This window comes from Polypterus senegalus, chromosome 12, assembly GCF_016835505.1.
Source record: "Polypterus senegalus isolate Bchr_013 chromosome 12, ASM1683550v1, whole genome shotgun sequence".
NCBI classification, from domain to species: domain Eukaryota; kingdom Metazoa; phylum Chordata; class Cladistia; order Polypteriformes; family Polypteridae; genus Polypterus; species Polypterus senegalus.
This window is the reverse complement of record NC_053165.1, coordinates 38,512,873-38,539,828: the sequence shown is the minus strand read 5'-3', so window position 1 is coordinate 38,539,828 and position 26,956 is coordinate 38,512,873. Positions and strand designations below refer to the sequence as shown.

At 40.8% G+C, this 26,956-nt stretch overlaps 1 protein-coding gene across 6 annotated transcripts in view; it reads right to left on the bottom strand.

Moving 5' to 3' along the window:
• The window catches only part of atg7 (ATG7 autophagy related 7 homolog (S. cerevisiae)), an 84,532-nt gene extending 58,146 nt beyond the window's left edge, over positions 1–26,386 (bottom strand). For 2 of the 6 annotated variants that reach the window (XM_039770873.1, XM_039770878.1), the window contains exons 1-7: positions 25,547–25,642; positions 24,083–24,129; positions 3,841–4,025; positions 3,580–3,634; positions 3,111–3,228; positions 2,015–2,089; positions 1,821–1,937 (exon numbers count right to left, since the gene is read on the bottom strand). In XM_039770873.1, the coding sequence (XP_039626807.1) occupies positions 1,821–1,937; positions 2,015–2,089; positions 3,111–3,228; positions 3,580–3,634; positions 3,841–4,006 (531 nt within the window). In that variant the 5' untranslated portion in view covers positions 4,007–4,025; positions 24,083–24,129; positions 25,547–25,642. The other 4 variants (XM_039770877.1, XM_039770875.1, XM_039770874.1 and 1 more) reach the window with 4 other exon arrangements.
• Positions 26,387–26,956: the final 570 nt, after the last annotated feature.

The following is a 26,956-nucleotide window of genomic DNA, read 5'->3' as shown; positions in this document are numbered from 1 at the left end:
AACCCATGCTGACTGTTCACTAACACTTCCATTTTTGCTATGTGCCGCACAATCTTTTCCTTAGGAATTTCTCATGGTAATTTACCTGTGATGCATGTTAAGCTTGTCTTATACTTACTTGGATCTGCATGATCACCCTTTCTATATAACAGGAATTCATAAAAATATGTCTCAAGGGTTTATATATGCATTCACTGACCTCCTTAAGTACTCAAGAGTAAATGTTATCTGGTCCTGGTGAATTGTTAGATTTTAGCCTATTTACCCAGCAATTCTCTGTTTATTATTTCCAAATCACTCAGTACCTCCTTAGTAGTCTCTTTTACTACAGAGAGGTTATCCACTTCCTCACATGTAAAAAGTTAAGAAAAATGCAAGTTTAGAGTAGTCACTATTTCACTGCATGCTTTTTATAATTCCCTTTTACTATTCCCGACGCACTTCACCTTCAGAATGATTGTTTTTTACTACTGTGACGTGCGAGTCACTGTCCTGCACCTGAAAAACAAGGCCCAGTCTTAGGCTTCAGAACGACCAACTTCAAACAGGAACAGCAAGCGTATTTATTCAAGCAGGAGTTGCCACTCCATGACACACAAACACAGCAAACAAGCAGTGACTTCATTAGTCATTCTGCCTTGGCTCTATCCTTCAGTTGAGGTACTGATAATCTTCCTTGTCAGGTTGGTCCAGTGGCTGTGGATATACGACTGGGATCGCATTATCCTGGAGGAAAGGGGACAAAGAGAATGTGGGCCAGTGAACTACCCCATGAGTCGGCAATCATTCCCCATTCGATGGACACGTTACGCACTGGGGCTGCGAGTGAACTCATTGTTGTAGTAATGAGCCTTCTATGGCCAACGGGCGCACTATGCGTCAGGGCTGCAAAGTCACCGTTGAAGCAGGATGTATTGAGCAGTGGGACTGTGTGCACATCACAACTACTAAAATACTGAAAGAATATCTTTGGACAATTTTCTTCCTTATCTTCAATATTCCTCTCTAACTGCCTTTTTGGTGCCTTAATATCTTTCTTAATGGTTGCCCTCATGCTCTCATACAGTGTATGGCTCACAAAGTAGTTATCATTCTCATATGCTTTACACAACTGTCTTTTTCTTTGCAGCTTCTTTTTCCAACTCTATTAGCTCACTGCATTTTTTTATGTCCTACCAATTCTAAACTTTGGGATGTATCTGTCCTACATTATATGTACAACGTTTTTAAACTTGTTTCAATGCTCCTTGAATGTCTCCACATTTAAATGTTTATCCCAGTCTTTAGACTTTGGTGTACAGTATCTGTTCAAACTTTGCCCTACTAAAGTTAAACTTAACAGTTTTGGTTCCTGCATCCACACTTCCAAAAGACTGGGAACCGTATTATATTAAGATCACTTGAACCTAGTAGTTCCAAACATTTCTACACCCTCAATTCTTTCCTGATTATTACAAAGTAATAAACCTAGAATAGGTTCTCTCCTGGTTAGTGCTTCAACATACAGTGTTAAAAAACAGTCACTGATTAGATTTAAAAACTCTGTACTACACTATTTACAAGATTTGTCCAGTTAATATTAAGGTAATTAAAGTCCCCGATGACTATAATACACTCCCCTAAACTTGCCTTTTTAAAAAGATGCCCACTGAAACTACTATTTGCATTGGAGGATATATAGCTCACCTCTAAAAAGGCCTCTTTCCCCAATGGTTTTCAGCTGAATCCAGACATTCACTAAGATGTGGCTCATCATTCAACAGAAAAAGATATACATTTAAATTCTGTTTTACATATATGGCAACACCTCATGCAGATACCTGATTGAGTGAAAACTTCTTGCTTAAGGGTGCTGGAGGCTGCAGGAAATTAACCCCTTCAGGAAGACACAAGGCAGGAAAACAGAACCAGTAATAAAAGCGGTACCTCTTCAGATCCTAAAATCCAAAAGGCACTAAAATAAGGAAAAATTCTGCAGAAGGACAAGTGTGAAGAAATATCTAGGCCTACTTACAGCAAAGGTTAGGAGCAGAAATCGGTTCAGGTTAAGGCAGTCAGGTGTCTCATCAGACTCAATCAACTTCCATATCTCCATATATTAAAAAAAAAAAAGATTACCTGGCTAAACAGACCTTGGACTTTATTTCAGCACATTCTTAGAAGCTATACCCAACAGGATTACAGACAGTGGTGTCCATCATTCTTTGAGTCCCACTGCGGGACAGGAGATATCAGTAGTTTTACTGACCTGGATAAGCTTGTCTGTACAAGCAGCTTTGTATGCAGCTGGAATAAAAAGAAGTGTTTTTGCAAAACTGGGAGTGTATGAACCCTTTACGAAGAATGTCGGAGTAAAAAACTGGAGTACAAGGCTACCGTGTTAATGTGATGAAAATCTGCAGTCTGACCATAATGCTAAAAGATAAAATGCGCTATGGAAAACGTAAAAAACTACTTTCAGGAAATACGATTTCTCAAAGGATCATTTGCTGCCATAGAAACAGAGGAAAATGCCTCTTGATGGCACAAGAAAAGTAAGCTAATCAATATTTTTCTGTAAAAAAGCTGCTCATCAGGAGGGAACATTTAGAACTGGCAGGTCAAGGCAAGCTTTGAAAAGCCACCTTGAAAAAAATTATACAATGTTTAATATTCCTTGCTAAAAAAAAAGGTTTATAAGAAGATAAAACCTCTGTATAATGCAAATGTATTCACTGCCGTCGTATGGGAAAGTCTATCAGGTGGCTTGGAAGTGCATGTGCCACATTATGCAAACCTCCTTCAAAGTTGCATTTTCATGTTGTCATGTTGCTAGTTAAGGTCCATTAGAAGCTAAATGGGAGTGGAAAATTTGGAGTGGGCAGCAGCCAAAGAAAAAGTGGGCACTAGAGAATTTGTGGCCACTCATCCTTTATGCACTGACTGACTTCTTGTATTTTCAGAAGACTTTTCTGTGGCTATAACCTTAACCCGAAAGGATAATTTCCAAAAGAATAAAACATAAAGACAATTCAGGATGATGGAAAGTGCTAAAATGTACAAATGCTAACAATTCAGCCACCTCCCTTTTATTTTCAAATAGAAATTCAAGTTTTTCAAGTAATTCTCACCTCTTCAACTGACTTCTGTAGCAGTGCCTTCTTATCACAGGCCTTGAATGATTCAAGAGTGTTAGTATTGTAGAGTAGTCCTGTTGCAGCACAGCAGCGTGTTGGAGTTGCAGACTCCCTGAAAACAGTGTTAAGTGTGGTTTTAAGATAAAGTTATAGTTAGAGCAGCCTATGTGGGGATTCACCTTCACCATCTTCCACATATCAAACATAACTATCCTTTCAAATATAGCTATCACCAAAAACTGCTCAACCCTCTGTCATCTTCATCTGGCACTGGTACACAATTGCTCTGGATGTACCTCTCAGATGCTAGGTTCGAACTTGAACATTCCATAAGCCCTCTTCAAAGACTCTATGCTTAGCTGATAATTCAACTGTAATAGTTTGTTTCTTTTCACCAAGACTGTAGCCAAAGTATCGCAAAACCCCAGACCAAGCTGCACTTATGCAAACTTAGCTTACTTACATTTCAAAAGCACTAAACTCCAGGGTTAATCGCATTGGCAGTCCATCAGGGTCACCTGTGCATTTCCAAAGCAAAACAAAATCTGAAAGTGAGACTACAAGGATTTTACTGTGTGCCCAGGCTGAATATCAACCCCAAACTTTGAGACCATTCAATCAATAAACCCAAATATTGGGATAACATCAAGCTGGGGAAGACTGCACCTTTCATTCACAAATGAACTGTGAGCCATAGTTCCCAAAATGTCACATGCGGTTTTACCATTGCAATAGTATCCTTTGATGTGTCTTGGGCTTTCATCCAACCGATAGTCATTCAGCTTCCTCCGTGTTAATTCATGCCAGAAGCCAGCATCAAGTGCACTGCTGAACGGAGTAAACTGTAACTTCGGCAGGGAGATGCAGTCATTACCATCCAAATCAGCCATCTCTTAATCCAGAAATCTTCTGTTTGAAAGAATAACATGATGCTTATAAACAGTTTTATCCAGGTTGTGCCAATCCCCAAATGATACAATTATGTAATTTAGTGAATAAATAGAATGGGCAACCAAAACTACTTCCCTACTGACCATATACAGTACAGACCATTCCATTCTCACAGTAAGTACCAAAAAGTTAGGTCTATACATTTGAATTGAAAGAATAAAAGTTAAATAAAACACATTATGCCAAATATACCTTCACCAATAACTAACTGATCCATAAAGACCATAAAAGTACACACAATCAAAAAATAAACAATCCTTAGAGAAAAAAAGAAATCAATTAAAAAGAAAGGTCCATTAAGTCCGCATGGAAACCAAAATTATTAAAAAAGTGATTGTATAGAATAGGTGAAAATTCTATGCAAATGGATGGTATCTGTCCAGATCATAAAGAATTGAAAAACAGCTAGATAGCTACATAGATACTTTAATAATCCCCAAGGAGAAATTCACATACTCCAGCAGCAGAATACTGATAAAAACAATATTAATTAAAGAGCAATAAAAAAAAAAGCAGAGAAAGTTAAAAAATGCAAGGTGGAGAGTGCAAGGCAGGTATAACGGTCTATAATCTTGTGTAGTGTTAACGTTTACCCCACCGGGTGGAATTGAAGAGTTGCATAGTGTAGGGGAGGAACAATCTCCTCCCTCTGTCAGTGGAGCAGGACAGTGACAGCAGTCTGTTGCTGAAGCTACTCCTCTGTATGGAAATGATACTGTTCAGTGGATGCAGTGGATTCTCCATGATTGACAGGAGCCTTCTCAGCGCCTGTCGCTCTGCCACAGATGTCAAACTGTCCAGCTCTGTGCCTACAATAGAGCCTGCCTTCCTCATCAGTTTGTCCAGGGGTGAGGCATCCCTCTTCTTTATGCTGCCTCCCCAGCACACCACCGTATAGAAGAGGGCGCTCACCACAGCTGTGTGGTAGAACATCTACCAGCAGGATTTGCTCAGTCTTAAAAGTTTTCTTCAAATGATCAAAAATTCTGGAGGATTTTGCTTTAGCTGTACTTAGGGAGGATGTACTGTATTTTCCTTTTCTACATCTGCTTACTGCTGTAACTATTTTTTTAAACATAAACAGCCAGTTATCCTTGCATATGTGAAATAGAAAAATACAGATACCAAAGTATGAGATTGGAAAATAGGAATTAATGATCAGAACTGAAGTGCGTGCTAAGCAAAATGCCTATAGTGCAAGTGCAAGTGCAAGTTCCTGTTTTTTCCTAACAGACAAAAAACCACATGTGACCAACTGATGAACTTTAAAACCAACTGATGAACTTTAAAAATGTTGATCCAAGCAAATTGTTGTAAAGATGTAATGTCTCAAAATTCTTGTGCAACTAAAGTCAGAAGACAAAGCTTTGCCCTATAAAAGATTTAGGACACCGACTTCTCGGGGCAGATGAAGGGCAGGTGTCCTAGGACTGTGCTTCTCTGTCATTCTTACCTTTGCCTGGTGTGTATTAAATAAAAGATTTTTTTTCTAACTTTAATTATATCTCTGTCTTCAGTCACAAGAAACGACACTAGAGAAAAAGTGTCCACACATACAACCAATGTATTCCATCTCCGCCTTGACTCCTACCCTTAAGGCCAATATGTGTTCCTAATTGGTGCTCTCCCATCATTACACCGCTGCAGGCATCTTAAATAACATTTAAGACTAAGATGCAATCTGACAAATGGTCTCAAGCATGTTTAAAAAAAAAAAAATGGGTGCAGTCAAACAATGAAACTAATTATTCTCATGTCCAGATTACCCAAACCTAAACTCCTCCTTGGGCTAAAGTAGGGTTTTATGTTGGTCACATGAATTGTATTTAGTTTCTCTGTACATCTGCTGAATGGCTTAGTTATTAAGAGGACCTAATTTCTTCTTTGTATAGGCTGGACCAAACCATTTTGGCTCTAATGTATAAGTGAAAGTGAATTTGGTAGAGGCTTTAGAGATGGAATTTCTTTTGGTGCTTGTCATACCAAGTCTGTTTGGTTCTGGAACTTATCTGCCTCTCCTTAACTGGTTTCTTAAGGTTCTATAACTGTAAAATACTGAAATACAGAGTTGAGTCTGATGTGGGAGATATGTCAAGCTTCAATAGCCTAGTATGTGCCTTTTGAAAACTAATAGAGCTAGGGTCTCACTGGTGCTCTGCCATGCTGAATTAAGTGCCACATTCAACTCCAGAGGTTACTGGTCCTAGTCCTGATTGTGTCCCAACATAAAAGGCATTCATTCTTTTTTGGGTCCTGTTTATCTGCTCAGTAAGATTAGGAGCTTCATCTCCAAGCTGGTGAACTGTGGACCCCTGTCAAAGATGACACATCTTTCATTTCCCACCTAGTTGACACTTCATTTCTAAGGGTGGAGTACAACTTTCCGTCACTGAATTGATTAACACAATGACTGGTGGAACATTTATTACCAGGCTGCTGCATTATAGGTCTATGGGTATATGTAAAATAATGAACTCATTCAAAACTTGTAAAAGGTGTAAAGAAATGTATCAGAAAGCAAAGGTTTTATTATCAATGTTAACTACACTCACCTAAAGGATTACTGGGAACACCATACTAATACGGGTGTTTGACCCCCTTTCGCCTTCAGAACTGCCTTAATTCTACGTGGCATTGATTCAACAAGGTGCTGAAAGCATTCTTTAGAAATGTTGGCCCATATTGATAGGATAGCATCTTGCAGTTGATGGAGATTTGTGGGATGCACATCCAGGGCACGAAGCTCCCGTGCCACCAAATCCAAAAGATGCTCTATTGGGTTGAGATCTGGTGACTGTGGGGGCATTTTAGTACAGTGAACTCATTGTCATGTTCAAGAAACCAATTTGAAATGATTCGAGCTTTGTGATATGGTGCATTATCCTGCTGGAAGTAGCCATCAGAGGATGGGTACATGGTGGTAATGAAGGGATGGACATGGTCAGAAACAATGCTCAGGTAGCCCGTGGCATTTAAACGATGCCCAATTAGCACTAAGGGGCCTAAAGTGTGCCAAGAAAACATCCCCCACACCATTACACCACCACCACCAGCCTGCACAGTGGTAACAAGGCATGATGGATCCATGTTCTCATTCTGTTTACGCCAAATTCTGACTTTACCATTTGAATGTCTCAACAGAAATCGAGACTCATCAGACCAGGCAACATTTTTCCAGTCTTCAACTGTCCAATTTTGGTGAGCTTGTGCAAATTGTAGCCTCTTTTTCCTATTTGTAGTGGAGATGAGTGGTACCCGGTGGGGTCTTCTGCTGTTGTAGCCCATCCGCCTCAAGGTTGTGCGTGTTGTGGCTTCACAAATGCTTTGCTGCATACCTCGGTTGTAACGAGTGGTTATTTCAGTCAAAGTTGCTCTTCTATCAGCTTGAATCAGTCGGCCCATTCTCCTCTGACCTCCAGCATCAACAAGACATTTTTGCCCACAGGACTGCCGCATACTGGATGTTTTTCCCTTTTCACACCATTCTTTGTAAACCCTAGAAATGGTTGTGCGTGAAAATCCCAGTAACTGAGCAGATTGTGAAATACTCAGACCGGCCCGTCTGGTACCAATAACCATGCCACGCTCAAAATTGCTTAAATCACCTTTCTTTCCCATTCTGACATTCAGTTTGGAGTTCAGGAGATTGTCTTAACCAGGACCACACCCCTAAATGCATTGAAGCAACTGCCATGTGATTGGTTGATTAGATAAATGCATTAATGAGAAATTGAACAGGTGTTCCTAATAATCCTTTAGGTGAGTGTATATCAAAAATATAAAGAAACTTAATTTATTTTCATCAGTAACTGAAAGTATGCACTTGAATGATGCATGGCACCACACAGTGTGCAGCATTAGAAGCACATGTGCTGTTAATATGACATGTTTCTTTGCACTGTACACGTTTGTTCCACATAACACATTTTGAAACAGGTGACTGTTTGTGCTCAGTGAGCAGCAGAATGTCCATGTACTGCTGTCCTGACAGTCATGACAAGTCAGGCACTTTATGATGAAGAAATGCCTTCAAGGCAGCTATCCACATCCATACCACAGCGAACAGGTTCCACGCCAGCTGACTGTCACTATCTCCATCACAGTTGTTATCATCAAAATATTCATCTTGCAACAAGTTTAGTTGTTTCAAAACATCAGCAACTTTAAACCTGCTCTGTAACAACATAACTACAGACTTTCTATTTAAAGCATTATTTTCTGCAAGCTGTTGCTTACCAAAAAAAACAAAGAGAAACATAAGAATTCTACAGCTATCCAACAGATGTTAGCACTATAGCAGGTACCTACGATCTGCCAGCAAAGTTTGCCAACAGTTTTGATAGGCTCAATGAAATACAACTTAACTTGTACATCACTTTCAAAGTGCTAAAGCTAACAGCTCCACCATCTGGACTACCTTTTGCATCTTGGATCCATAAGGTCAATTCCCCACACTACACTACGCTCCTTCACTGTGGTGGAATATAGCTGTCCTGAAGGAAAACCAGGTTGGTTTTTATACTGTTGGAATGTCTGTCAGGGCTTCAAGTATTTCTATGCATGCTTTTTCACTGTAGATCACCAACCCACCTCCAGGGTTTTTTTCAGTGTCTTTAACATGCCTAGGTGACCACCAAATGGACTATCATGACAACTGGATGAAAACTCTGGAACAACCTCCTTGGGTATGACAAGCTGATATTTATCAAGCCTGCACTTATATGGAACACTACACTAAACATGCCTTGGAGTTCATTATACTGGATGTGACCTTTTCTAGTCAAATTCTAACAAACAGGACTGAATGACTGAATATACAATGTCTTCCAAGTCACGAAGGAGACCCAGACAACAAGCTGATACTAAGACCAGTGACAACACCTGTTGGGGGCCCAGATTCCTGGAGAGCACATTTCCACAGCCCCGGCCACAGCAGGGTTGTCCATGTACACCTGAAACAGTACTCTGTCAAGGAAACAGCACCATTTCTCCATCATACACACTACTGCCAGACATTCCTTCTCTGGAGTGGGGTAATTTAGCTTGGGGACGTGCAATGATTTTGAAACATGAGTAATAACTTATTGATACCAATCATTACTCTGTAGCAGGACAGACCCAAAACCCAATGTTGCTGGTATTCAGGGCTCGCAAAATCGCTAGCCCAACGTCCCGGGGCTATTGTGTCTTCCAGTCGGGCTACCAAAATCTATCTCAGCCCTGCCCGTCGGGTTATCATAGGAAGGAAAAATATACGGCAATGCTTTTGCATTCTTTCGCAAATGTAGCTGGGTAATTATGTCATTTACGGGCATCGATAAGCCACTGTCAATATGTGAAATATTGAAATCGCGTTTGAATTCGCGCTTGTTTTTTTACTTTCACTTTGCGATCAGCGAACTGTGTATAGAAAGCGGCAGTACTGATTGGTCAGTGACAGATTAATTGCGCACCAATTCCTCTGACATCGTCTTATCACTCATTGGTTTACTATTCAAAAGTGAGAAGTGAAATCTCCCGCAGCAAGCTTTAAACATGTGATAGAGGTTGATTGCGCAGAGAATTTAAAAAATCGCTGACTGTTGTGTGTGCGTGTAAAATAGATGGATTTACGCAGGTATTTTAGTTCTGCTGAGCCAAAGAAGACAGGTCAGGGTGAAGAAGGGACAGCCAAAGAAAAGCCTACCACAAAGCGGAAAAGTTATGACAAATTAGACTATGAGGCAAAAAGAAAGCACAGCTTTTTGGTTTCATGGACAAAAGAATTTCTGTGGCTGGAATATGACAAGCTAAATAACATAATGTTCTGCCGGGTGTGTCGTGAGTTTCCCTCGATTTCTGACTCGACAAGCGCCTTTGTTACTGGGACCAGTAATTTTAGGAAAGACCCTATCAAAACCCATGAGAAATCTCTGCATCACAAGAAATGCATTGGTGCTCAGTCTGCAGCATCTTTCCCAGAACAAACACCAATTGCAAAACCATACTAAAAATAAACCAAGCACAACAAGAAGTCTTGAAAAAGCTGTTTAGAACAGCGTACTATGTTGCAAAGAGTGAACTACCATTGGCAAAATTTAGCAGTCTTTGCAAACTTCAAAAAGCAAATGGCCTAGATCTTGGTTCCACTTATCTCAATGACCATGCTTGCAGAGAGTTTATTGGAGCAATAGCACAAATTTCAAGAGACCAGATTGAAAAGGAAATTCAAGAAAGCAGGTTCTTATCCATTCTTGCAGATGGCAGTACAGACACTGGTATAATAGAACAGGAGTTGGTTCATGTCAGGTATGTGAGAGATAATGGTGACATATCCACATACATGATCAAATGTCAGCCAGTCAAGAGTGCAAATGCTGCAGGTATTTTAGAGGCTATTGATGAAGCAGTGAACACCATGGGTATCAGAGAAGACACATGGAAAAAGAAAGTAGTGTGTGCAAATTTTGATGGTGCTGCAGTGATGATGGGTGAGAAAACAGGAGTAGCTGGGAGACTGAAACAGAGGATACCCCACATCATAACAATCCACTGTGTGGCACACAAGTTAGAGCTAGCCGTGCTGGATAGCGTGAAAGGCTGTGAGTACCTGGTGAAATTTGAAGGTACACTGAAAACCATCTTTAAGATGTACTACTATTCCCCAAAGAAGCAAGAGAACTGACAGAAATAAGTGAACTGCTAAATGAGAAACTGGCACATTTCAGTGGCCTGAAGAGCAAAAAAAAAAAAGGAAAAAAGAGGAAAAAAATTACACTCCCACTGTTGTTCATATGGAGAACATGGCAGGAGGAAGTGATGTCAAGTCCGAGGATGCAGCCAAAGCTAAGGGGGTGGTGCAGGAGATGAAGACTGAGAAATTTGTTCGCTTCCTGCATTTCATGTTGGACTACAGTACCATCTTATCCAAGTGCTGTACTGATTTTCAGCATGATAACCTAAACATCACACGAACAAATCAGTTAGTTGAGAGCACCACATCACGCTTACTCAGCCTAAAAACAAAACCAGGAGAATACCAGAAAACCTTGGACACAAAGTTCACAGCAACGAGGATGGTAGCATTTGCTACTGTGGAACTCAGCTCACAAAAAGTCAGCGACCTGCTAGAAGAGGTGAGGGTACAGACAAAGACACCTTTGGTGCAGAGATTCAGAAGATTATTGACAACTCAGTCAAGTATATGGACAATAGATTTAAAAATCTGCGTGAAAAGCCTCTCTCTTGTTTCAAAGTTTTGACCCTTCCACTCTTCCATACCCCAGAGAAGAGCTGGCAAATTATGGGAATGAAGAGGTGGATTATCTTGTCACACATTTTGCCAGTTTGCTAGATGAGGAAGAGAAAGAGAAAATTCCACAAGAATGGATGGATCTAAAAATGTGGCTTGCAGAACACCGGGGTAGCAAGGTAGTTGATTGCTTGTACAGAGATCTCCTCTCTGAGAATCCAGAACACCTCTCTCATATCTTGTTGCTGGTGAAATTAATGCTGACACTTAGTCCATCAACAGCCATCTGTGAGAGAGGATTTTCTTGCATGAACCGAGTGAAGACAACACATCGTACCTCTCTACACCCTGAAACACTGAATGACTGCATGCAACTCTCCATTAATGGGGAAACAGTTGAATCTTTTTGCCCTGACAAGTCAATTCGTTTCTGGATGTTTTCTGGAAAAGGTTCAAGACACCTGGATCATAAAACTCCGACAAGAACAAAAAGCAGTGAAATGGAGGCCGATGCACAGGAAGAGAAAGCTGATGGAGGAGATGCTATGCCCTCAACATCGAGTGGCATTTTCTCATCCGTGACTTCAGTGGAAATTTCAGATTCAGAATCTGACACAGACTGATTCATGTTCTACACAGTTCTTACAAGTTCATAGAAATTTCTGTTCAATTAGAACCAAATATTTGAGTTGATGATTGTAATTTTTATACAGTTGTTGTAATTTGTGTTTTAACAATTTTTTGATTGATGTTTTATTTCCTTTACAATATTATACATTAAAAATAATCTTTTTTATTCGGGCTACTTAAATTTATTTTGGGCTACCAAAAACTGAAGAGTGCCTGCCCGAAGGGCTACCAGGGATTTTGAAATTTTGCGAGCCCTGTGGTATTGGTATGCACTTGGTAGGTGAGCAGTGGACTAGGCCAAGGCTGGTGGTGCCATCAAATCTCTCTTCAAGTGTTCAAAAGCATCTTGGCACACTAGTGACCACTTGCATGAGGTCACTTTCCTAAAGAGTTGGTGTAATAGTTTTGCATGGACAGCAAATATTGGAATCTGTAGAACCATCCCACCATACCGGTGAAGCACTGCAGAGCCTTGATGTCCTATGGTGTGGTTGTATTGCAGCAATCCATTCGGAATCCACTGATACTACATGCCCCAGAAAGGAGACTACACAAGTTGACACCTTCAAATACTGAGGGTCAGCTGAACCTTATGAAATTGTTGAAAGATTTTCCCAAGATCCCAGAGGTATCTTTCTTCAGAAGGTGAGAAAACAACTACATTGTCAATGCTGACAAAGCAGGTTTTGGCAATGAATCTCCTCAACTCCCTAATGGAACTTGTTCCAATAAGTGCTGAAGAGAACCTCCAGTGTTCTAATTGCTGAATAGCACTGGAATTGGAACAAACCATTAGGGATGATGACAGTCATCTTCTGCAAACTGTTTTCTGTAAAACGCACCTGCCAATAGATCAACAGTACTGAAAACCACTGCTCCACCCAAGGATTGAAGGATTCTGTGAAATGAGGGTATAGGACAAGGATCAAGTATGGTGTTAGTACTCAACCCACAACTGCCAACAAAGAAACGGAATGTGCCATTGGATTCATGTACTAAGACTACTGGAGAGGCCCAGGACAAGGTAGAGGGTTCAAGAATTCCATCCTGTAATGTATCATCAACCCATTCTTTAATGGTATGCCTCCTTATCGGAGGAACCCTGTATGCTCAGTGACAGACAGGGACTTTGACTACGGTGTAAATGTGATGACATGTTAGAGATAGATACTTTATTAATCCCAAGGAGAAATTCACATACTCCAGCAGCAGCATACTGATAAAGAACAATATTAAATTAAAGAGTGCTAACAATGAAGGTATAACAGACAGACAATAATTTTGTATAATATTAACGTTTACCCCCCGGATGGAACTGAAGAGTCGCATAGTGTGTGGGAGGAACGATCTCCTCAGTCTGTCAGTGGAGCAGGACAGAGACAGCAGTCTGTCGCTGAAGCTGCTCCTCTGTCTGGAGATGATACTATTAAGTGGATGCAGTGAATTTTCCATTATTGACAGGAGCCTGCTCAGTTATCGTCGCTCTGCCACAGATGTCAAACTGTCCAGCTCCGTGTCTACAACAGAGCCTGCCTTCCTCACCAGTTTGTCCAGGGGTGAGGCATCCCTCTTCTTTATGCTGCCTCCCCAGCACACCACCACGTAGAAGAGGGCGCTCGCCACAACTGTCTGATAGGACAGCTGCAGAATCTTATTGCAGATGTTGAAGGATGTCAGCCTTCTAAGGAAGTATAGTCGGCTCTGTCCTCTCTTGCACAGAGCATCAGTATTGGCAGTCCAGTCCAATTTATCATCCAGCTGCACTCCCAGGTATTTATCTGCAAGCTGCACTCCCAGGTATTCATAGGTCTGCACAATCAAGTTTGTCCATCCATACCTTGGGCCATCTCCTTAGTAAGGGCTGCACCACAGTAGGTTGTGACCGAATTCTATACTCGAATGGACTTGACAGCTAAATAATAATTTAAACAATGCAATCTTAACTCATTATGCCCCTTTTCCTCAAAACTAACCCACCCCAAGGCAATGTATAGTCCCTAAACCTGAGGTAAAAGAAGATGTATGCTGTTATGATAGAATCCAAGCCCAAGAGCAGTGGCATGGCCAAATATGCATCTGCCATATCTTATAGTTTTAGTTCTTATTTAGTTTTTTATTTTTATTTACTTCAAATTATTTCAGCAATTAATTCTTAATTTTTGTCACATTTTATTACTCACCAAAAAGACCACATTGTCAAAGTTGATGTGTGTATATCATTCATGTTGTACATGTCAACTTAATATATACAATTATCTTCAAAATCTGTACATGAAAAAATCTTTCCCTTTTTTGGTGCTTATTGTTTTTATCGTCAATAAAAATTGATTACAAAAAATTCATACAAGAATCATTTGTTACTTTAAACTAAAACAAGTTTAAGTAAATGGATAATTTTAAAACCGCTTCTTTTTTCTTTCAGAGATCCTGCTTGCGAGCAGTAAGATCACCACAGATATAAACTCTTATTTTATATTTATTTTTGCTATCTCCTGATGCCGACTATGTTTCCTACCAATTTCAAAACTTTGAGAGTGTATTTGTTTTGGAAATTCTTACTTTGCTTATTATTTGAAGTACTGTTCAAATTACTACTTGAACTGTGTTAATAACAATAGGAGCAGAAATAGAGATTTATAAAGTAAATTTCCACAAGCATACTATTTACATTAAATACTGAAAATATGTTATAGCAACATCTCAGATCATTCACTTAATAAGCAACATGTGAAATCTTGACAGCTGCCTCCAAGCCTAAACTGGGAGGATTTGATTTAACAACATGTGTAGGAATAAACATATTTTGGCAATTGAGAGAGATATAGATATATATATATATATATATATATAGATATATATATATATATATATATATATATATATATATATATATATATATATATATATATTATATAGATATATATATATATATATATATATATATATATATGTATTATATACACACATATATATCTACATATATATATTAGGGGTGGGACTCGATTAAAAAAAATAATCCAATTAATTAGAGGCTGTGTAATAATTAGTCTTGATTAATCGTATGTAATCGTACGTAAATTTGCCCCAAATTGCAATTTTTTTTTTTTTTAATTTAAAAGGGTTTTAGTGGGCGACAGAATCAAATAATAGACATGGACATGAATGCATCTAATTTTGCTTGCTTTTCAGTGTGCACAAAACCATGCTTTTATCATGTGTATATATAATATACACACATACATATAGGTGACTACCTGTTGAAGCTCATCGAGAGAATGCCAAGAGTGTGCAAAGCAGTAATCAGAGCAAAGGGTGGCTATTTTGAAGAAACTAGAATATAAAACATGTTTTCAGTTATTTCACCTTTTTTTGTTAAGTACATAACTCCACATGTGTTCATTCATAGTTTTGATGCCTTCAGTGAGAATCTACCAATGTAAATGGTCATGAAAATAAAGAAAACACATTGAATGAGGAGGTGTGTCCAAACTTTTGGCCTGTACTGTATATATGTATGTACACACACACATATACATACATATCTACATATATATACTGTATATACACATACATACATACATACATACATACATACATAATCTACATATATATACTGTATATAGCAAAATCCCCGCGCTTCGCAGCAACAAAGAACTGCTTTTAAATTTTTTTTAAGAAAATTTATTAAGAAGAAAACCTTTTTAAACTGAGGGAAAATATACCAATAACTATCTATTATGGATCTCTTTGTGTACCACGTTGTCAGTTCAGCAGTCCGGTTGTAATATGACCAAGCTGTGCACTGAGATTACTTTTGAGAATGCAACGAATAGTTTTGTCCAGGAGGAAAGCAATGCTGCCTCAAATCAATGGCAACCTTTTGTAGGGTGTGTCCCTGAGACTTATTGTCATCGCGAAGCAGAGCCTTACTGGAAATTTGAGGCATTTCAATTGAAATGGGAGATCAGAGGGTATAACGGTGATGCCAGGAATACATTCAGAATGTGGCGCTCTGCCGTTTTTTTGTGTAGCTGCCTTCACACAGCTTCTCCGCTACTTTATAAACGAACGGCATATAAGGCAATCGTTCTCCTTGCTTCACGGTTCTGTACTGTTTTATTGTTCATTTATTACGATTCTTATAGTTATTGTGTAGCTATTCGAGACTTACTTTACTGTTCAGGTACCTATTTCCTTTATTTAATCCGCGGCTTGTACGTTATTTTTTGCTCGTTTATTACGACTATATAGATATTTATTGATTCCCTTCTTTAGCGGACTGTCTGCTCATATAAGACGCTCCGCTGGATTTTTGTGAAACAGCCTTTACACAGCATCTCCGCTGTTTTATAAGCGAACGACATATAAAGCCATCACCTTGTCAATTGTGTAATGCGTTTTTTGAACAGGATTGATGCATGGAAGTGATCACTCGTACTGCGTTCAGTCAGTTCACGTGAGCTGCTCTCTTGTGTAATGTTGCGATGTCCACGGCTTTATTTAATGTTAGCTAAGACCCGGCACTTAAAAGTTTCTCGCTACAGCAATTTTAACTCCGTTACAAAGTGATCCAAAGTCTCGTTTATACCTCGTGTCTTCTCATTAAACTTGTATCTCGCGAATAAAGTATTCAGCATTTTTCTTCAGCGCTCTTTGTGAGCTCTTCCTTCTTTTCTACCTACTGCGGTCACAGTCAGTTCATGTGATTACGTGGGAGGCGTGATGATGTCACACGCAGCTCCCCCACGGGCATCGAGCTAACGTCCATTACAGTATATGGAGAAAAATAGATTCCAGTTATGACCATTACGCGTAGGATTTCGAAATGAAACCTGCCCAGCTTTTGTAAGTAAGCTGTAAGGAATGAGCCTGCCAAATTTCAGCCTTCTACCTACATGGGAAGTTGGAGAATTAGTGATGAGTGAGTGCTTTGCCTTTTATTAGTATAGATAGATAATGCAGAAAACCCAAGAGATTTATTTTCTACAACTGATCATCTTCTAAACTCAGTTCAGCCAATAAAATGCCTCTTGATTCCAATGAAAGTCAGAAGCCTTTTGCCACAGTTTTTAAACACAAATGATATTAGAAGTAATATAATACAGCACTCCAAAGTGAATCCTGTTGAACGAAAAAAGAACTTAAGAACATTTATGTTAGACAGAATGCCCAATGTGGGATGGGTGGTCTCTTGGACCGGAACCCGTGTAGATTCTGTTTTTTCCCCTCCCCTTAACTGGAGATTTTTTTCTTTTCTGTCCACCCAGACCATCTAAACTTATCATCGAACTGTCATTTTGAAGCTTAAAAAAATAATTTTACGTTTAAGGACTGTTAACTATCCCCATGGGCTCACCACCTATGGGAGGGGCCAAGGAGGTTGGGTGCAGTGTGAGTTGGGTGGTGGCGAAGGCGGGGACCTTGGCGGTCTGATCCTCGGCTACAGAAACTGGCTCTTGGGACGTGGAATGTCACCTCTCTGAAGGGGAAGGAGCCTGACCTAGTGCGCGAGGTCAGAGGTTCGGCTAGATATAGTCGGACTCACCTCGACGCACAGCTTGGACTGTGGAACCAATCTTCTTGAGAGGGGCTGGACTCTCTACCACTCTGGAGTTGCCCCGGTGAGAGGCGCCGAGCAGGTGTGGGCATACTTATTGCCCCCACTGGAGCCTGTGCATTGGGGTTTACCCCGTGGAGAGAGGGTGGCCTCCCTCCGCCGGGTGGGGAAGGGTCCTGACTGTTGTTTGTGCGTATCGCCAACAGCAGTTTGGAGTATCCACCCTTTTGGAGTCTCTGGAGGGTTGCTAGAGGGCATACCTTCTGGGGATTCCCTCGTTTTGCTGGGAGACTTCAATGCTCACGTGGGCAATGACAGTGAGACCTGGAAGGGCGTGATTGGGAGGAATGGCCCCGATCTGAACCCGAGCGGAGTTTTGTTATTGGACTTCTGTGCTCATCATGGATTGTCCATAACGAACACCATGTTCATGCATAAGGGTGTTCATATGTGTCACTTGGCACCAGGACACCCTAGGCCTCAGGTCGATGATCGACTTTGTGGTCGTGCCGGACTTGCGGCCATATGTCTTGGACACTCGGGTGAAAGAGGGGCGGAGCTGTCAACTGATCACCACCTGGTGGTGAGTTGGCTTCATGGTGGGGAAGATGCCGGTCAGACCTGGTAGGCCCAAACGTGTTGTGAGGGTCTGCTGGGAACGGCTGGCAGAGTCCCCTGTCAGAAGTAGCTTCAACTCCCACCTCCGCAGAACTTCAACCACGCCCCGAGGGAGGTGGGGACATTGAGTCCAATGGGCCATGTTCCGTGCCTCTATTGTTGAGGCGGCTGACCGGAGCTGTGGCCGCAAGGTGGTCGGTGCCTGTCGTGGCGGCAATCCCGAACCCGTTGGTGGACACCGCGTGAGGGATGCCGTCAAGCTGAAGAAGGAGTCCTATAGGACTTTTTGTCCTGTGGGTCTCTGGAGGCAGCTGATAGGTACCGCAGGCCAAGCGAACGCTGCTTCGTTGTTGCTGAGGCAAAACTCGGGCATGGGAGGAGTTTGGAGAGGCCATGGAGAACACTTTGGACGGCTTCGGAGATTCTGGTCCACCGTCCGGCCTCAGGAGGGGAAGCAGTGCAGTGTCAACACCGTATATGGTGGGGATGGTGCGCTGCTGACCTCACTGACGTGTGGGTCGGTGGGAGGAGTACTTCAAGACCTCCTCAATCCCACTAACATGCCTTCCAATGAGGAAGCAGAGCCTGGGGACTCTGAGGTGGGCTCTCCCATCTCTGGGACTGAAGTCACCGAGGTGGTCAAAAAACTCCTTGGTGGCAGGGCCCCGGGTGGATGAGATACGCCGAGTTCCTTAAGGCTCTGGATGTTGTAGGACTGTCTTGGTTGACACGCCTCTGCAACATCGCATGGACATCGGGACAGTGCCTCTGGATTGGCAGACCGGGGTGGTGGTCCCCTCTTTAAAAGGGACCGGAGGGTGTGTTCCAACTATAGAGGGATCACACTCCTCAGCCTCCCTGGAAAAGTCTATTCGGGGTTCTGGAGAGGAGGGTCCGCCGGATAGTCGAACCTCGGATTCAGGAGGAACAGTGTGGTTTTCGTCCTGGTCGCGAACAGTGGACCAGCTCTTCACCCTTAGCAGAGTCCTGGAGGGTGCATGGGAGTTTGCCCGACCGGTCTACATGTGTTTTGTGGACTTGGAAAAGGCATTCGACCGTGTCCCTCGGGAATCCTGTGGGGGTGCTCGGGAGTATGGGGTACCGGACCCCTGATAAGAGCTGTTGGTCTCTGTACAACCGTGTCAGAGCTTGGTCCGCATTGCCGCAGTAAGTCGAGCCCGCTTCCAGTGAGAGTTGGACTCCGCCAGGGCTGCCCTTTGTCACCGATTCTGTTCATAACTTTTATGGACAGAATTTCTAGGCGCAGCCAGGGTGTTGAAGGGGTCCGGTTTGGTGGACTCAGGATTGGGTCACTGCTTTTGCAGATGATGTTGTCCTGTTTGCTTCATCAGGCCGTGATCTTCAGCTCTCTGGATCGGTTCGCAGCTGAGTGTGAAGCGGCTGGGATGAGAATCAGCACCTCCAAATCCGAGCATGGTCCTCAGCCGGAAAAGGGTGGAGTGCCCTCTCAGGGTTGGGGGAGAGATCCTGCCCCAAGTGGAGGAGTTCAAGTATCTCGGGGTCTTGTTCACGAGTGAGGGAAGAATGGAGCGTGAGATCGACAGGCGGATCGGTGCGGCATCCGCAGTGATGCGGGCTCTGCATCGGTCTGTCGTGGTGAAAAAGGAGCTGAGCCGTAAGGCAAAGCTCTCAATTTACCAGTCGATCTACGCTCCTACCCTCACCTATGGTCATGAGCTATGGGTAGTAACCGAAAGAACGAGATCGTAATACAAGCGGCTGAAATGAGTTTCCTCCGCAGGGTGTCTGGGCTTTCCCTTAAAGATAGGGTGAGAAGCTCCGTCATCCGGGAGGGGCTCAGAGTAGAGCCGCTGCTCCTCCGCATCGAGAGGAGTCAGATGAGGTGGCTCGGGCATCTGATCAGGATGCCTCCTGGACGCCTCCCTGGTGAGGTGTTCCGGACACGTCCAACCGGGAGGAGGCCCCGGGGAAGACCCAGGACACGCTGGAGGGACTATGTCTCCCGGCTGGCCTGGGGAACGCCTTTGGGATTCTCCCGAAGAGCTGGAAGAAGTGGCCAGGGAGAGGGAAGTCTGGGTCTCTCTGCTTAAGCTGCTGCCCCCGCGACCTGACCTCGGATAAGCGGAAGAGGATGGATGGATGGATGGAGGACTGTTAACTGTATATCTTTCTTACATGTAAATTATCAGTCTTTTGTATACTATTTCATTTTTATTCTTATCTAAAATTTAATTTCCCTTTCTTTGACATGTTGTAAAGCACTTTGAGCTACATCCTTTGTATTAAAATGTGTTATAGAAATAAATGTTGTTGTTTATTTCCAATTATGTTTAATCAGCTTCTGCCTTGTTTTTTTTTTTGAGCATTAGAACAAGCTAGATGAGAAAAGGCCATTCAGCCAAACAAAACTCGCTAGTCCTATCCCCTTAATTCTTCCAAAATAACATTAAGTCTACTTCTGAAAGTCTCTTTGTGTTTTAACAAATCTATACATGTGTTTACCAGCTCTGTATTTAGTAATTAGTATATCTTATTAGTATATTCAGCGCACTGTGCCTGCACTCAGTGAAGTTATCAGGAATAACACTACCTCCAGGACATGGACCTCGACTCCCAGGCGATATTCTGAAGTGCAATCTGCATCAGAGCTTTCCCACTATTCTGCCAGAAAAAAATGTTTATTGTACAACCCATCTTAAGCAGATCACTGGGTAATTATTTTTTGCCCACAAGCTGCTTCTGATTAAGGCAAGAGTGGTCCCACCTATGACATCATCTCTAATGAAATCTCTCACACTTACTGACAACAACAATAGATACAACATGACCTGTACTGAAGTTATCTCAATCCAGCCTCTTTCTGTCGATCCTTCTGTGGCCGAGTTTTAACTTTACTTGTAGCTATACAGGAAAGTTCCTGCTTTATTCCTTTTTATGGTTGAAAGGTTGCCCAATCATTTTCTATTAAAGACCCAGTCGTGACAAGAGATTGCACTGAGATCACAATACCTCTAAATGCGCTGGTAAAAATGGCATTCTTTGAGAATACATCTCAACGTGTGTTTCTGACAGCCAAGAGTTCCAATGTTACATTGTGTTGAATATCTACCCAACTACGTGACTAAAACAGATACTTAAACTTCATTTTCAGTTGCAGTAAATCTAGAATTCTCTCACTTCAACTCAAATCTCAACCCCTACCAAAAGAAACCTTTTCTTTAAAATGTCCAGCAGGCAAGATAAGTGGGTTTCCTGTCAAGTGGCACTTAAGTAATGTTTGTGCTAAGGCCTGCAATAATAGTAATTTAAAGCTGCAGGTGCACAATTTTCCATAAGACATTAATCCATTATATCATCAACTGAATAAACAATGGATGTGGGAATTTTTATACCTTTAAAAAGTTGCACACATGGGCTCAGACAGAAATAAATGACCAAATCATCTCATATGTACACAAAATCTAATGAGGTCACTGTACCTAGATACTTTTTCACCTTGGACCAATGAGCCCAACAAAGTACTTCACAATTTCTATCTACCTAATCAGTAGAACCTCATAATAAGCTCCAGACAATTATTAAAATTAAGCACTGACTTGTAACAATCAGTTCATTTAAGACAGACAGATATATCTGTGAACACCAACCAACCTTATTCTTTAAAGGGATGATTATCTAAGCTGTTCAATAAGGAAAAGAAGTGCTACCAGCCTCAGCCACCTATATAGGTGGAAACTGGCAACACTGGTGGTACTTACACAAATTAAATTACGAGACAAAGAAGCTTTATTTTATTCAGCAGCTTTTCATAGTGAAAACAATAACCAGATTATGTAAAGAGATGGTGAACTGTGTATGCTTCTAGAACTGAATCTCACACAGGTAAAAGAACTGCACATGGTGACACCACTGATAAGGACAGAACACAAGCTCTTATGTTTTACAACCCAACTTTTCTGCCTCTTGACCATACTCCTGAAACACAGATGAAAGTGATGTATTTCTTATGATTTATTGGTTTTCATGCATTAAATGAAAAGTAGCAAATGCATTTCACTGTGCACACTGCACAGAATAATTCCTCTCACAGCCTTTGGTTTTGGCTCAAAAAAAGATTAAAGGACTACTACACCCAAAAATCATTTTGTCTCTATTACTCATCTTGTGTTGCTTGTAGTGATGGCCAACGATAAGTATGTCATATTGTCATGAAGAACAGAGATAACAAAATTATTTTACTTAACAATAAAAAATAGTATTAAATGCCCATGACAAAATGCTCAAATTACTAATGTTGCATAATCCAAATGCCAGTTATCAAGTAATATTCAACTTCCCAAACACGTGTATTTTTTAATAAACTATCATTAGACAAACTATTTCCAGAAAATTGTTTCAATAGCAAAGCATATTTACATTCAAACAAACTTTTCAGTTGAAGGCAGGACTGTTGACCAATGAAAGTCAGATAGGAGAGACTTCAGTTCAAAAGCATAGTAATAACAATTTTTTTTATTTTTTTTTTAAACACACCTTGAATTTAACTATTCAAAAGTTCTTGCTGTTTATAGGTTTAAATTTTTAAATCTTTAAATAATTTGAGCAAGTACCAACTTAAGTATTATCACGTACCACATGTCTTGGGTGCTTAAAAAATGCTACATGTACACAATGTTAAAAAGCTGTGTGAAAACAGAACTATAAACCCAACCTATAGAAATGTTTCAAATTAAAATGAGTTATGATGACCTGGGGAGGTGAAGTTTCTAAAAACTAGATAAATGGATCTGGGTAAGTAAGCCACACTATTGCAATGATTCCAGCACACACGAACACCCTTACTGTGGAAGTCATTTCCTTTAGGAATCCTCTGATTTCTCATGTAGCAAGCAATTGACAAACAAACAATTTTTGTATATTTTAACTGGATGACAAATCTCATCTAAATTGAGAAATATTGTAAAAAGTAAAATGAGAAAGAATATGATCATGAAAGAACAGATAATGTGCTCATTTAAAAGAAGTTGCTCTAGTTATCTGCTGCAATGAAAAGTGTTACAAATTAAAAGGAAAGTACATAAAAATGGCAAATAGCCAGAGTTTAGAAAATAAGGCACTCTGTGTACTTATTTGAAAGAAGAAAGACATACTGCCTTCCTAGTGACCTGCTGTAGCACAGACAGTATTTTGACAGCAAACAACAAGATTATTTCTCAACTATGCTGAAGTGTGAAATCCAACACGGGCATGATCTGAACATGTGAAATTATACAGGTTGCAAAATAACACCAATTAAAGAGGAGCAGAATCCCACAGAAGCATTATTCCTCCAGCTCTTCCTTCCAACTAATGTACATGCACATTACTTCACAACAAAAGTGGACCCAAGGATGTCATTAAATACACAGACAGGAGCACAAAATCCAAGCCAAATGCTTTGTGCATCTCTGTCATATTGACTTCTGTCACCTACTGAAAGCTTTATTCATCTCTTTCATACTTCTCCACACAAACACATTTATGCTCTGGATTTGTCTTCCACTCAACAGCTAATCTGCAGAAAACAATTTTTGCCAAAGCAGAAACAAACCCCAAAAAATCTGGGGCCTCAAAAGCTTCCTTTGGTGCTTTTTTGAAAAGGAAATTGGATACTATAATGCCTTTCTTTAATAGTTTACTGTTTTCACGCAGCAATACCTCAAAAATAACATAATAATATTCTCAAAATGTATCTGTGTAACACAGTGTGGTGGTGAGATGGAGCATCAATAGCAAAAATAAGAACCAGCCCTGCATGGGGCATCAGCCTATCATAAGGCCTTCATTTGCAAGCAAGCAAGCACAAGCACACACACACACACAGACAATTTGGAAATGTCAGTAACCAAACTGGTTCTTCTTTGTAATATGAGTTAAAACAGGAGTAGCCAGATAATTCCATTCCCACAGGAAGAACATTCACGCCTCACACAGACAGTGGCACAGCAATTTGCTTACCTGGAATGTACGTGGTCAGTGTTTAGGTCTGCTAAGCTTTGCAGCTTCTATGGGTAGAAAAGAAAAAAAAATCAAACTGCAACTTCAGATATCAAAGCATAATCTATTCAATGTCTAATCAAATATTAAGTTTAAACAATTCTGTTCAAGCATAGAAGTCATTTATGCACTGATGAATTTATGCATGGACTATTAAAGATTGTGTTAGCTGAACAATGATTATTGTTGAAAACGTCTGGAACACATTTTTGTATTCAAACATGTGAACAGAATGTTTAAAACACATTTCCTGTCAAATTTGGATCCCTCGGTTCGGTGGGATAAAAAAAAAACAACACCTCAGTTGAACCTGCCATTTCCAAGGATCAGTGAGAGTCTGTGCTCTCTGTATCAGCTAAAGATTAATTAAACATTATTACCACTCCATTATACCACACTTCGCTGCCTGACTCACACAACCCCTCTGGAGCTCCTGGACGTTTTCAACTGACCAACAGATGCAAAAAACCTGAATTGGCCACAACTTTGACAACAGTCTTATTTAGCATTAGATTTTTCTTTGCAATGAAGAAATGGTCACCTAATCTTCAAGGCCAAGAACTGGAGCAATGAATGTTTATAATCCAATCATGCCCTGGACCAGACATGAAGGGGGATTCATGATGGGAACAAAACCTTTTAGAGACAAGCAATAAATGAAAAGCACAAAGAACGTTAAACTTTGAAGGCGGCTCAGATCTGCCAGCGAGCTGAACTAAAGTACTCAATCTCACTAAAGTAACATGTTCAACTCTCCCATAACAACCCTCAGCCGCCTCCTTTATGATAGTCTCGGCACCGCTGATCGTCACTGCAGGTCGACCGGTTAGCAAGCTTCCTCGAACAGCAGATGCACACAGCTCCCAGACAGAAGGGATTACATTTAAATGCAAAAATCAGATTTAATGTAGCTTTGCAACAATTTAGGATGCAAACGCGCCTCTGGTAGATTAAAAGATTGTGCATTAGTTCAGAATATCATGCTTGCGAATCCCGGGAGGAACAAAATTTTTATGCTACCTCGCATACGATAAAAGGTAACTTCTGCGAATGAACTGGTAAAATAAATTAGTAATATCTGCTTCCTGATTGTTGTTCAGCTTAAACGAGAGCGAGGTCTCAGCTGCGCGGCAATATAACGTCCCCCGCCCTGCCCAGGACTCTATCATTTTCATTACGGGCGGTTATCGAGACGAATTAAAAAATAATAATAGAAAAAAACCTTACAGTAGGCCTATTTCAACATAGGTCATGTGGATGAACAAATGCTTTACGCCATAAATAAAACGTTCGCGAATCCGCAGGCCCTCGTGCTGTCACTAAACTTATTTTCATTCACTCGCGTAGCCGAATAAAAAATATCAATGGCACGATAATCAAGTATTACGAAGGAGTCTGGAATAAGGGCGCGTGGCACAGATGTACCTTTACTTTGCGCCCACTTTCCAGCCAAAATCCAAGCTTCACGCTGCGCTTCCTGTTTCCGCACACGTGACTACAGACGTATTGCCAATCGATTGGTCCAACTGGCTTGTTTTGGAACGATAATTCGGCATTTAAAGCAACTTGCAATATTAAACAGTCGGTCAGTTATTTCTTAGTGACTGATTTACTAAATATGTATGGCTATACGTAAGCAAACAATGGGTGTCGGGCAGGCCGCCAGCCTATTGCCGGGTGAACATGCACACAGCGGTCATTTTAGTGTCGCTAGACCACCTGACCGGCATGTTTTTGGACTGTGGGAGGACAACGAAGAACAAATAAACCTGCCACAATTCTTTATGCATCAAGGTTGACTGGAGTCTTTATATTCAGCCATTGTTTGTTTTAAGAGTGGCGATATCAGTCTCTCAGCAAAAATTACGTCTAAAGTATATTTCGTAAAAACGGTATCCTTATCTAGGGTATTCATTACCCGCTTATGTCTAATTCAGCTATTAGATTATATACAGTTTTTATTTGGCACTGTGCTACCCAAAGCTCAATATGCATGTTAGGAAATCGACGAACGTAGAGCAAATTGCGTTAAATTAGAGAGTGAGATTAACAGGTAGCAGAACCTGCTTTTAACTGAACGTCCGTTCTGCAAAGAAATGATAAACGTCACATCAATACACAAGGTTTCCAGCCTAAAATACTTTTATCACACTGTTACCTTTTAAGTGGTGGTAGAAGTGAAAGAATGCAAGAGGCGGTGCACCAGGAGCGTCAGCTTCTTCACTTACACAGGCTCGGACTTACCGGGGATCGAGGATCTTGAACGTTCGAGCCCCACCATGGTTTTCTGAAAGGAAACCACGTATAAACTAATTTGTAAGGTCAGACGTTACGAGTCCTCTTAACTTTAATAGGTACTAGATAACAAAAGCAAGTAGTGTTATATGCATGCAGTAAGCTTATGGGTAGCAGAAGAAACACAATAAAAGACTGAGGCACAGACGATGCAATTCCAAAACTTCATATGTGATGACGTCAAAGCTCAGTATAGCATGTCAGGTATTGACAAATAGACTATGATTTTTTTTTTAACTATCTAGAGAGAGAGAGAAAAAAACTATTTAAAAACATTCTAGCAGTAGTTATTTACACAATATTCAATATTTTCAGGTGTTAATGTAAAACTCAGAAACAATAAAAATAAAATGGGAATAAAAACACATCAGTAGGTTTAGTGTTTTGCCATTTCACAGACTCTGGGAACTTTTGCCCAGCTATACCAAAGAGCTTTATATGCTGTTCAGTTGAAATTCGGCCAGCTAAGTATTTGTAGGAGGTACAGTTTGTATCCCTTCATTCTCAAACAACCTTTCCAGTCCCTGTGCTTTGTCCACC